Source organism: Cyprinodon tularosa, unplaced genomic scaffold (assembly GCF_016077235.1).
Source record: "Cyprinodon tularosa strain WSP-4 unplaced genomic scaffold, ASM1607723v1 ctg792, whole genome shotgun sequence".
NCBI classification, from domain to species: domain Eukaryota; kingdom Metazoa; phylum Chordata; class Actinopteri; order Cyprinodontiformes; family Cyprinodontidae; genus Cyprinodon; species Cyprinodon tularosa.
In genome coordinates this window covers 175,388-188,302 of record NW_024039554.1, presented here as the reverse complement: position 1 = coordinate 188,302, position 12,915 = coordinate 175,388, and the positions used below count along the sequence as shown (strand labels likewise).

The 12,915-nt window shown below is 42.2% G+C and overlaps 1 protein-coding gene across 5 annotated transcripts in view; it reads right to left on the bottom strand.

Annotated features, from left to right (window-relative positions):
* Window positions 1-10,549, bottom strand: part of gbf1 (golgi brefeldin A resistant guanine nucleotide exchange factor 1) — a 113,355-nt gene extending 102,806 nt beyond the window's left edge. For 4 of the 5 annotated variants that reach the window (XM_038271185.1, XM_038271186.1, XM_038271182.1 and 1 more), the window contains exons 1-3: window positions 10,251-10,548; window positions 3,569-3,673; window positions 3,422-3,488 (exon numbers count right to left, since the gene is read on the bottom strand). In XM_038271185.1, coding sequence (XP_038127113.1) covers window positions 3,422-3,488; window positions 3,569-3,664 — 163 coding nt within the window. In that variant the 5' untranslated portion in view covers window positions 3,665-3,673; window positions 10,251-10,548. Of the gene's footprint in view, window positions 1-3,421; window positions 3,489-3,568; window positions 3,674-10,250 lie in introns of all 5 variants that reach the window. The other variant, XM_038271183.1, reaches the window with a different exon arrangement.
* Between the last annotated feature and the right edge of the window lie 2,366 nt (window positions 10,550-12,915).

Genomic DNA, 12,915 nt, shown 5'->3' with positions numbered 1-12,915 from the left:
TCCTTTCCAACCTCGTTTGGACGCCACTTCCCACCTGCTTCATTTGCTCCATCGTGCGCGGTGCGCACTTGTCTTGTCGCTGCGGCCTGCAGCGGACGTTCCAGCCTGCCATGTGGTATTTTTGTTACCTTTTTCTTACTTTTTTCTTGAGGTTTTTGGCCTGGCGGGACCGGTAGTCCTGTTTTCGATTTTTCTTTCGCTTAGGTTATTTTTTGCCTTTAGTCCGGTACCAGTAGGGGCTTCGACGGCCCTGTATAGGGTTGGCCCCCTCCTGTACCGTTTTATTCTGTTTGATCGGCCTGCCAGGTCCAACTTTCTGTTGTTACTTTGGGTTTCTTTTTTTATTTTTTTTGGGGCACGGGATTTGAGGGCCGTTAACTATTTTTCTCTTCGCAGAACATCTGAAGAAGCCGAACCAAGAACAACTAAAACGGAGAGAATTTATTAATAAAACATCTTTTTTTGAACCCTCATTTTTGTCTCGTGTCCTCAAATATGTTGTGTCCTTGGTGGGCGTAACATCAGTATTTATTTTTAAATATGGTAGAGCCCGTCCTCCATACACTGCAGCGACCAGGAAACAAAAAATGGCGACAGCAGGTGTTTCATTAAATGGTAAATGGCATGTACTTATATAGCGCCGTATATCCAGTAGAGCGATATATACGGCAGCGGTTTGGATTTCACGCTGAGGACGTCCAACAAAATGCGCTAATTTGTAAGACCAAAAACCATTGCTGCACAAGGTAGCAGTACAAATGAGGGAATATTGTAAACCCTGCATGTCAGCGTCTCGCTGCTCAACAATTAAAAATGTTCTATAAATCAGCTGTGAGGAAGATGACGTTGAAAAAGTTATCCCATATGAGAGAAACAGGAAGAGATGCAGGGAAATCACAGACGCTATTCATGACGTTATTTCAATGTTTTTTTAGATGCTCTACCTGTGATGTGATGTTCAGAGGTTTTACAGGCGTTGTCTAAACTTGGCATCTCTAATCTAATTTTACAACTTTTTGTGCTTCTTTAAAATTCCCAGCACATAAAGTTCAGTGCTAATAGTTTGGAGATGGGGAGACTTGCACTGTAGTCGACCAAAATCCCGGACGATTTTGAAATTCCCCCCGGACACTATTTTAGGTATGAAAAGTAGGACATGTAGGACAAAAAGAGGACGTCTGGTAACCCTACCATATCAACAATCTCGATGTTTCAGTGAGTGAGTGCTTGTTGCTATGATGCGTCTTTGCTAAGCGGATTTGCTCGTTGTAAACCAACCAATCAGCGCACAGCTCATCTAAATATTGATGAGCATACCATAAAAGGAAGGAAACCTGTCGTTTCATTCTAGGGCTTTTGACCAGCCTTCATTAGGGCTCATAGAACAGCAAATATGCCATTTTCAGCCCAACTAATGTTACACACCCTATTCAGAGACCTTGAGGACCAAATACCCAATAGAATCATTCTAAAGACCCCTTTAAATATATGCAAACAAAGCTGTTTGCTCTAATAAACTTTTTCATAAGAAAATATTTTTGGTTTTGTAAATCTTGTAAGTTGCTGACTAACTGTTAACCAACCATTCTGCTTCATTCTATCTCTATTCTCCCACTCTGCAGAATCTGTTAGTTCAATCACTAACGTTCTGCTCTCTCTGCTTTTTCTCATAGTAGCTTCATCTGGTCTGTTCCTGTTTGGCTGTGACTCCATCCTGGAGAGAAATATCAGCTGCGCTGCTGCCATCAACACCCAAAGACATAATGTGGCAGAAAAGCTTTGAGCTGGTTAAAACAAAATTAAAGGGACACTATGCAACATTTTTCAGTTAATTAATGTGTTCCATAACGTTTTGGATGATTAAATGAGTCATTTCAGGTTGAACAAAGGTATTCTCGGCCGCCCTGGTGGTCTGTGGGGGAAATACTGCACTTGCAACTGCAGGAGCACCGACCCGGACCCACAGGCTCAGAAGTCTCGTGAGAGTCAGTCATGCTTTACGGCGAGAACTGCTACACGCCCCCAGTTAAAAGCATTCTCGTTGCTAGCACAGTGGCGATCTTTGTGCAGTTATGCTACGTTCAAGCAGCAAAAGCAGCAAAATCGCGTCTGCTGCTTCCTTTTTGCTGCTTGTACCAGTTAGTTCTGACGCGTGGCTGAAGCAGCTTTGCTGCTCCGGCTGTGTCTGAGGCGCGTTGGGCGGAGCTTCACTATCCTTTCTCTGCCTTGCAGCTATATTTGCTGTGATCAGTGGGAATAAAGTAGTTTTAATATGTGTTTAAGTGAGAAAATACACCTGAAAACGTAATCAGCGCCGTCAGTTCATTCAGATTATTATCCTGCCTTCAATATTTTTTCTGTCGGAGCCGCTCAGACCCCCACATACCAGCGGGGCGCCAACAGTATGGATCCCTTCATCAGCAGCGGTTCACCGCGGCAGCTGGTAGGTGTTTTTCATTTAAATAATCCAAGCTGTATATTTTGCCGGCAGATTTCTGCATTTTAAGTTAATTTAGGCGTCAATAAACTGTTTAAGAGGAGTGATCATCAGCGCTGTCTCTCTCTCCCTGCGTTAAACGCACCCGACGTGCTGCTTCAGCTGCTCAGACGTGCTGCGCCTGGTGCTCAAAACGCGCCGCGGGACCTTTTGTTGCGCCTTGACGCGCGTCAACCATTGACTTTGCATGTAAACTCGCTGCTTCTGTCGCGCCAGCTACGTCCAGTGTGAACGCAGCGTTAGTCATTCGCTGCTAAGCTCAAAACAACCGCGCCTGGCTTGACGGAGAAACCAGGAGAACAGCTGTGCATATTTACGACAGTGCACTTTTACTTTCGCCCTCTGGAGGGAGCCTCACTGGAAAATCAACACCGGTTGCATAGTGTACCTTTAAATGAAATTTGAAACCCAAAGTTTGTATGAGTATATCAGTGCAATTTCATACACTCCATTTTTTTTTATTGTAATTTAAACATATCGTGATATATATCGTGCACCACAATAGAGCCCAAATATATTGTGATGAGTGTTGCGCCGATGCCATTTTTTGGCCCAGTGTGTGTATATATGAAGAACTGCATACTACTAGGATGTAAAATAATTGCCATCATGGCTTTGTCAAGCTGCTGCCTACCTTTGTGAAGCAGGAAGTGAATCCAGTGGAACTTTTTATTGCCTACCTGGAATGGGTGACAATACTTGAATAAAGTTTTGGCTCCCAAAATGTTATCGCTGCCCTATTTGTTGGTACTCGCCGATACCGATACCACTCTTTTAGTGCTGGATCGGGGTCCTGCCCAATACTGGTATCGGTACTGGTGCAACACTAATGGTGAAATTAGATTTTCTTCATGTCGCCCGGCCCTAAAACATCATAGTTCACTCCCTGACAGAGTAGATGGTGAAACAATGACACCAGCTCACCTTTAATGTTGTTGAGATGCTCCTTAAGATGGCCGAAGCTGTTCAGTAACGGGTCCTGTTCTTCATCCTGACCAAAGAAAGCAGGAAGAGCGTTTTAGGGCACGGCACCGTTCTGCTGTTCTGCCGAAGCGTTGGACTACAACCTACCAGCGACGTGTGGTTATTCCATCGGGAGTTTCTCTTAATGGCTCCAACAACCGTGGTTATTTCTCCTTGGACAATGTAGATGTTTTTGTCGACCATGCTGCTTCTCTAAGAGAGAAGAAGAAAACAAAGGAATTGTGTTTAGGCTTTGAACAAATGGCTTTAAATCAGCTTTTCTGCATTCTGACCAATAGATCCTGATTAATGTTTCGTTCCTTGAAAATAGAATTTAAAAAGATATTAATAAACTCTGCTCTATGAGGAAATGTGATATGAATGAATATAAATAATGTAAATGCCAAAGAGCAGCTAGAGATCAGTATAAGGTCCGAAATAAAAGCCATAATCAAAACATTAATTCTGCATCTGTAAGGATATCCCATGCACCTTTCTTTTTTTTTTGACACATTCCTCATTCATTGTTCTTTGAGTATTTGAGCTGATTGTTCCTTATGTTCCTAACAGAGCACTTCACTCTCAATCTACAGGTTTACTAGTGGTTCCTAGAATTTCTAAAAGTAGAATGGGAGGCAGATCTTTTAGTTATCAGGCTCCTCTCCTGTGGAACCAACTACCAGTTTTAGTCCGTGAGGCAGACACTCTGTCTACTTTTAAGGCTAGGCTTAAAACTTTCCTTTTTGATAAAGCTTATAGTTAGAGTGGCTCAGGTTATCCTGAGCTATCTCTATAGTTATGCTGCTATAGGTTTAGACTGCTGGAGGACATAAGGACCCGCATTTCATCATTCCATCTGCTTCATTCTATCTCTATTCTCCCACTCTGCAGAATCTATTAGTTCAATCTCTAACGTTCTGCTCTCTCTGCTTTTTCTCATAGTAGCTTCATCTGGTCTGTTCCTGTTTGGCTGTGACTCCATCCTGGAGAGAAACATCAGCTGTGCTGCTGCCATCAACACCTTTCTTTATAGATGTTGGAGATCGGCCTGTTTTCCAGTGTAGTCCTGTTTCTCTGACTGTGACTAACTGGATGTGCTCTCTTCATCCTCTGACATGGGAGCTGGCTCGGTGCTCGTGTGTCTGGCTGTGTGTTTCCTGGATGGGGCCGCCTTTTCCAGCTGCTTTTGTATGTCTGCTTCTGTCACCTTGAACCCCAGTCAGCTTCAGCTGATGGCTGCTCACACTGAGCCTGGTTCTGCTGGAGTTTTCTTCCTGTTAAAAGGGAGTTTTTCCTCTCCACTGTCGCTACAAGCATGCTTAGTGTGAGGGATTGCATTCAAGTCAATGAGTCGATGCAATCAACTGGTTTTCCTTAAATAGAAAATTTCGAATCAGTCTGACTGGATCATCTGAATTGAAATTGAATTAAATTTCTCCACTGTGAGATCAACAAAGTCAATCAACCTCTTCAACTTAAACATTTGCTAGAACAGACTGAATAGATCCGCCTCTATGAAATGGACTCATCATCAGACACTGATGCTGGATTTGCCAATCTTTTACAAAAGTCCCATCATGCAGAAGAAGATGACTTAAAGTCCTCCTTTAATTATAAAAGAAAAAAAACAACAAAATAAATAATCAACATAACTAAATATAAAAACTTATACCCAAATGGAGTTTAACTCCCTCTTTCACAGATGAAGCAAAGATTTAGAAATCAAAGGCTGCAGGATTAGCAGGACGCTACAGACCGAGTGCAGTGAGGAGTTTCCAGTCAGTGATGATGAGCAGCGCCGTGTTTACTGAGGTCCACTGTGGGGCTGAAACAATTCATCCATTAACTAATTTAGTTATTGATTGATCGTTAACTGGAGAATAGACTCTAAAACAAGCCATCTGACAGAGAAATAGTAATAATATCAAGAATAATCTAAATATTGTCTTGAACTAAGAACCTCTGGATTCCAAGCTTTATGCCCGAACCAGTAGGCCGCCACTCCCCAACTACCACCCTGGAAGAGAAATTAACCCAAAACTGAAAATAAAACAAAACCTTTTAAAGGTGATTATGTAAAGCCATGTCTGTGTGTAAATATGCTCCATGCTGAAGTCCTCTAGTGGCCTTTATGCACATCAACCTGAGTTTGTTTCACAAATTCAGGATAGGTTTCAAACGTTCAGCAAGGTTTTGGTCAGATTAGCGGACCGCGGTCCGGATCCAGACCATCTGCTGACTAATCCAGACCCAACCTGATTTAAAACATTTATAAATGACTGCATGTTGTCTGACAACAGTGTCTAACTTCACTGGCGCTGCTTCTCCTGTTAATACGGTAAAGCCCTCCAGAGCGTCCGGCTCCAGGCTACATGTGATATAAATGATCCAATGAGCTGCTGTCAGTCTGGGTTGTTGCTGCTGCTACTTTTAGACACAGCAGGCAAACCTGTGGCAAGCCGGGCGATGGGAAAGAAGGAGAAGATGATGAGAAAGAGAGAGCAGAGAAAGTGTGGACTGCGGACTTTTACTAGTTGATGATTTTCTTTATTTGGACCATGCTGATTTTTAATTAGTTATTCCTGGTTTTGATCGATTACAAACCATTATATCTATGACATAATCCAGCCTCTCAGGCATTACAGACATGCTGATTTTATTGTAGGACTTGACATCTTATCTCCACAGCTGCTTCCATAATCATGGTGTCCCTCAGCAAACAGTTCAGACCTGAAGCCCGTAGCGAATCCAATGGGTCCCGTGAAGAACGGACAGGACACCCGACCCAAACAGCAGATGCCCTGCTTTCATTAAAGGAGAATTCCGGTTTTTAACACTTTTAGCCCATTTTCTGTAGTGTCCAGGATGAAATCGAATGATCGACACCAAAATTTTGACAATTGGTCCTGTCTCTGCTATTTGGCTCATTTAGAATCCACCCCTGGCTGCTTCAGAATGGCTTCCATAGTGCATGTCCGATAATGTCCTTAAAACAACCTTAAACGTTCTTTTTTTTTAAATATGCTACTCACCGGGTCGTCAGCGCTTTTCAATGACGTTCCAAAAAAGTTTCGTAAAGAAAAAACGTTCCTGTAGTGTTTTATTTAGCATTTTGTAAATCCCATTGAGTTCTGTTGGTATAGTCAATATTCCGCTGCCACCGGAAACGGAAATGGGGCCTGTTTACACAGTTGTAGTCTTTTCGCTTCACTCTGTGTACTCCGACGTCGAGGTGCTAACGTCTCTGTTAAACACTTTAAAAAACTCTGAAAATGGAATACGAAAGGTGGATTCTTGATTCTCGACGTCGGAGTACACAGAGTGAAGCGAAAAGACTACAACTGTGTAAACAGGCCCCATTTCCGTTTCCGGTGGCGGAGGAATATTGACTATTCCAACAGAACTCAATGGGATTTACAAAATGCTAAATAAAACACTACAGGAACGTTTTTTCTTCACGAAACTTTTTTTGGAACGTCATTGAACAGCGCTGAGTAGCATATTTTAAAAAAAAGAACGTTTAAGGTTGTTTTAAGGACATTATCGGACATGCACTATGGAAGCCGTTCTAAAGCAGCCAGGGGTGGATTCTAAATGAGCCAAAAAGCAGAGACAGGAGCAATTGTCAAAATTTTGGTGTCGATCATTCGATTTCATCCTGGACACTACAGAAAATGGGCTAAAAGTGTTAAAAACCGGAATTCTCCTTTAAAACAAGCTGCACAGCCATGTTCCCCGCCTCATCCATCCCTGCCATGCAGCACGGATGCCTTTCATGCTAATAACCTCTTTAGCCTAACCATTGAAATGTCCTTTTTATATCTGATCATCTGCATTAATCGCTTTTTTTGGGGCTATAACCTTCAAAATGATGAGAAATGCAGAAAATGTTACTATATCTGTATATTTTAGGCCAGTTTCAATTTCTAAAACAAACAGAGAAAAAAAAAACACTTTTCATCTCAATCTTAGTGCCTGTATACTGTAACAAGACATGATAGCATGTAGCAGCATGTAGCCCCAGCTAAGAGCCAATAACGGCCTACAGCATTGCCCTCTGAAGCTACTGCATCTGCTGCAGACTGTTGCTGTAGGCCTGCTTTTAGGCCCCGTCCACACAAAGTCAAAGCGAACACGAAACGCTAATATTTTCCAGAACGTTTGTCGTAAAGACGGAGACGTAAAATAAATGTGAGCGTCTACACGAATGCATGAAAACGCTGCAAAATGTATGCCAGGCCTGTAAGTGGCGCTGTGGTGCCAAAGCAAAAATAGGCGACGAAATGTTGGGCATGCGCACTAATATTTATTCATGGTTGCCCTGCGGGTCCATTTTCGTGGTTCAGTCAAATTCAGGTGCTGAACTATGTGGTCGATATTGCTCTGTTCTTCCTGGAGATATTCCAGAAGAAGAAGATTCTGTTGTAAGCCCGACAGCAGGGTGAGTAGCATGAGCAGCAACCATTCAACACAGTACAGCGCCATTGTTGCTGCGGTAATGACTTCGACCTCCGACCAAAAGAGCCGCCATGTCCAGAAAAGCAAAGACCAGCAAACAGAGAGATGAGCCAAAGGGTGAAGCTCTGGATTTGCAGGTCGCTCTACTTTCCTACCCGTAATCCCCCCCCCCCCCCCCCCCCCCCCCCCCCCCAGAAGGCTCCTTTTGGAAGTTGATCAAGGCGGGACACACCGGAGGGACCATGTTAGGAACACCTCAGAGGAACCAGAGGATGGAGAGGGAAGTTTGGGCCTCTCAGCTAAGAGGGCCGTCACAATGTCCTTCAAAATAAGAGATACCCACAGGTGGTAGAACTAAGCCTAACCATGTTCTTAACATGAAATGGAGTCTTGGTTTTAAGTATTTCACTACACACATATAGCCTGGCTGTATGAAAGTTACATCAACTTATGTAGATTATACATAAAAGCTTTGACAGTCTTGAAACTTTGCAAAATCGTGGCCAGGAAGGTGCCTTACTTGTTTGAAAAACTGGATGTGAATATCTTAAAGTTTATAACATTTAGAGAACTATGAACATTCCTAAAAGGACATGTATGCTGGTCAAGTTTCCCAGTCATCCAGGTCACAGTCCTTCAAAAAAAGTTAAAAAACAATCCCCTGGATTGTTTCCAAGATTTTAAAAAGTTTTGCTTCCCATCTAGGAAATTTTTTTCAATTCAAAATGTAAAAGCAGCGAACTCTGCTCTCCAGAGCCAGTAGATTGGTAACCCCACCTCCTGCTCTCCTCTATCTTGTCTGCTGTCATGATTCATGCAGCTATTATTTCATCCAAATGAGAAATGGAGAACAGAGAAGCAGATCATGGCTTGTCTACAGTGAAAAGAAGGACTGGGTTATTTACTTTGGCCTTTTTGGAAACACAGGAAGGAGCAATCAGCTAAGTGAGCTTAGTGCTTGGAAAACAACTTTCATTCCTTTAGAGACAGCATGAAAAGTCAGCTGAGTACAAAACATAGAGAGGAAAACAAGAAGAAGAGAGGGACAAAACCTAGAACAGATAATGGATGTCTATTCTATTAACATTTCTCTATCTGTATAATGGGTCTGTTAAAGCCGGGCATACGCTGTACAACGTTCTGCACTTTTTGGGCTGACTTTCAGCCTGATGGTGTACCAAGTAGTGTACAGGGGGTAACGAGGGGCGATCAGCCTCTAACGACCACCTCCCGATCAGGAATCATAAGGTCAAGAGAAAATCAAAAATTTTTGAATTCAGTCGGCCATCGTAAGGTTGTAGTGGGCACATCGCTCAGTGCGTAAACAAGGATTCTTCTTCTTCTTCTTCCTCTCGGACGAAAACACAGAAGCATGGCGGGGGTTTAATGAGTGAAATTGAGTTCTTTCTGTAAAATGGACAGAACGTAGTAGCCATGTTTGCTCAGCCATGTCTTTATCCTAGTAGGTTGTTGCCTTTTCTTTTTAGGGCTTTTGCACAAAATTGCACAAATAGCCAAGGCAGCGTGTTTCACTCTAGTGAGCATCATATTCCTCTTCTACTGGTTTGGCTTCCGGATAGACGAGTCAGAGTAGCGCCATCTCACTGCTGAGCTGAGTCTCACGTGGTTTTTAGACGTACAGTGTGAGCAGGTAGATCACATCAGAGCGTCGGGTGAGAACAAACATCGTGAGCTGGGAACTTTTAAACCCCGCGGTCTATGTCGTATAGTGTGAGCTGTAGCTGCGTGCAACGATTGAAAACATTGCACAGTGTGTGCCCGGCTTTATGTGTTGTCTTCTCAATTCAGAGGGCCCCCTGCCTGTCTTTGCCCAGGGCCCCAAATTTCCTAAATCCACCCCTGATGACAGACCAATATGTAAGGATGATCACTGCCATTCAAACAAATATCAATAAAAAAAAGAGAGCAGCAATCCCCTGACGAGGCTGAACTGACACACAAAGTAACACAACAACTCACAGATGGCAGAACAATATATTAAGACATTTTTACTTGAAAAAAAAAAAATATATATATATATATATATGATAAGAAAAAATGACAGCTAGGTCCATTTTCACTGTTTATTTTTGGATTTTTTTATTATCTATTAACAAGGCAGAATGCTAAAGGCCTTTAAACAATAATCAAAGAGGATCTGAGCTCACCAGCTGACAAATAATTAAGAGTTGATGTGGCAGCTAGCATGTAGCATTAGCTTGTGCTAGCAATGCCTCCCTGACCTGCTGCCTTTATAACGTCTCTGTTATTTCAGTGAGTAGGACAGACACACACTTGCCCTGTCCAACAGCAGGAGATAAAGCGGAGTTACCTTCGGTGAGGAGCTGGATTCAAACACGGAATGAGTCTTTCTGGAGCTAATGCTGCCTTCCTCAGCAAGCTAAAGCGGCTAGCAGGATAAGAGGGGAAGCTAAGAGTCCAAAGTTCAGTTCCCAGGCAGAAACAGAGCAGCCACGATGTTCAGACATTCCACTGTGGGACAGCCGGTTCTCTCCCATCAGTGCATCACCAACAGATCCCTTCAAAAAGAGTCCAAAGATGAGCAAATGGGAGTACTTCCTGTAGCTGTCAGGCCGGTTTTGGTAAACACACTGACGTGGAAATGCTGTGCAGCGTCACCTAACATGACGCTCGACGTTTGATTGACATCTTCAGCAAACTGGACTCACCGATGTAAAATATTTCGCCTTGCCTTAAGAAATAAAGAATTATGACCATCTGTAATATCTGTATTATTTTTTTTTTGTAATGATAAGTAGATGTGCTCGTATTTGATTTTGTTTTTTGTAGAATGTCATATTGGTGGGGCGGGACAAAGCGAGCAGAGAGCAGCAAAGGTAGGTTGATCCTACGTACTGCTGACAGGTCTACCTGCATTTCACTGAGGCTGCAATCTGTTTATAATCCTGTTTAAACCCTTTGGAATCACATTTATTAGTTTATTGCTTAGATTGAATTATCTGTGTTTGTATTTTCTGTAAGTTTTTGTTTTTTTTCCATATGCTACTCTCTCTATCCTATCTAGGATATATAAATAAATAGAATCATAACACTTATTTAAAAACTTTACTTTACCTGAAAAGAAAAAAAAAATTCTCCTGTAGCCACTTTTTCACTGAATTATCCACTGCTTATCTGCTTATATCTAGTTCCCTACAATTAGGGCTGAGTATTGGCACAGGTGTTGCCATACAGTTCAATTCAGTTTATTTCTATAGCACCAATTCACAACACATCATCAACAGTTGATTGCATCAACTCATTGACTTGAAGGTAATCCCTCACACTAAGCATGCTTTTAGCGACAGTGGAGAGGAAAAACTCCCTTTTAACAGGAAGGAATCTCAAGCAGAACCAGGCTCAGTGTGAGCGGCCATCTGCTGAGGCCGACTGGGGTTCAAGGAGACAGAAGCAGAGATAGAAAAAGAAGCAGAGATACAAAAGGAACTTGTGAACCAGCTCCACAGGCGGCCCCATCCAGGAAACACACAGCCAGGCAGACGAGCTCCGAGCCAGCTCCCACGTCAGAGGATGAAAGAGGTACATCCAGTTAGTCAGTCAGAAAAGCAGGACTACACTGAAAAACAGGTCGATCTCCAACATCTATAAACAAAGGTGCTGATGGCAGCAGCACAGCTGAGAGAGCAGAATGTTAGAGATTGAATTAACAGATTCTACAGAATGGGAGAATAGAGATAGAATGAAGCAGAATGATGAAATAGGGGTCCCTATGTCCTCCAGCAGTCTAAGCCTATAGCAGCATAACTATAGAGATAGCTCAGGATAACCTGAGCCACTCTAACTATAAGCTTTATCAAAAAGGAAAGTTTTAAGCCTAGCCTTAAAAGTAGACAGGGTGTCTGCCTCACGGACTAAAACTGGTAGTTGGTTCCACAGGAGAGGAGCCTGATAACTAAAAGATCTGCCTCCCATTCTACTTTTAGAAATTCTAGGAACCACTAGTAAACCTGCAGATTGAGAGCGAAGTGCTCTGTTAGGAACATAAGGAACAATCAGATCTCTGATATCAGATGGAGCTTGGCCATTTAAGGCTTTATATGTGAGAAGGAGGATTTTAAATTCTATTCTGGATTTAACAGGAAGCCAATGAAGGGAACCCAGGATAGGAGAGATATGATCTCTCTTAATTTTCATCAGAACTCTGGCTGCAGCATTTTGGATCAGCTGAAGGCTTTTAACCACAGTTTGTGGACTTCCTGACAGTGAAGAATTACAATAGTCCAGCCTTGAAGTAACAAATGCATGGAATAGTTTCTCAGCATCACCCCTGGACAGGAGATTTCTAATTTTTTTGTAATAGAAACCTCTTTGATATGGGATTTACATGACAGGTCCTGATCAAAAATAACATCAAGATTTTTTACTTTATTACTTTATTATATAGTGACTGACTAAGCAGCTTCTTTTTCAAGATTCCAAAGACTATAACTTCTATTCTGTCTGCATTCAGAAGCATAAAGTTAAGAGTCAGACAGGTTTTTATGTCTTCAAGGCATGTGTAATCTATGTACCACCAGCACCAACATGACCCTGATGGCTGCATGGATAGATGGATGGATGGATTTTGTTCATAGGAAATATCAAATTCTTTTAAAAGTTTCTTAACTATATCTTTTGGCTAAAACAGCCATCATCTTTCAAGCTAAACTGAAGACTGTACAGTGAGGAAAATAAGTATTTAAGCACCCTGCTATTTTGCAAGTTCTCCCACTTAAACATCAGATGTCTGAAATTGACTGGAGGGGTCTGAAATTGTAGTAGAGGCATTTTCACTGTGAGAGACATAATCTAAAGAAATAACAATCCTGAAATATAGATATACTGGTTTTTTTTTTTTACTATTTATTTGTATGACAAAGCTGCAAATAAGTATTTGAACACCTATCAGCTAGAATTCTGACCCTGAAAGACCTGTTAGTCTGCCCTCAAAATGTCAACCTCCACTCAATTTTTAT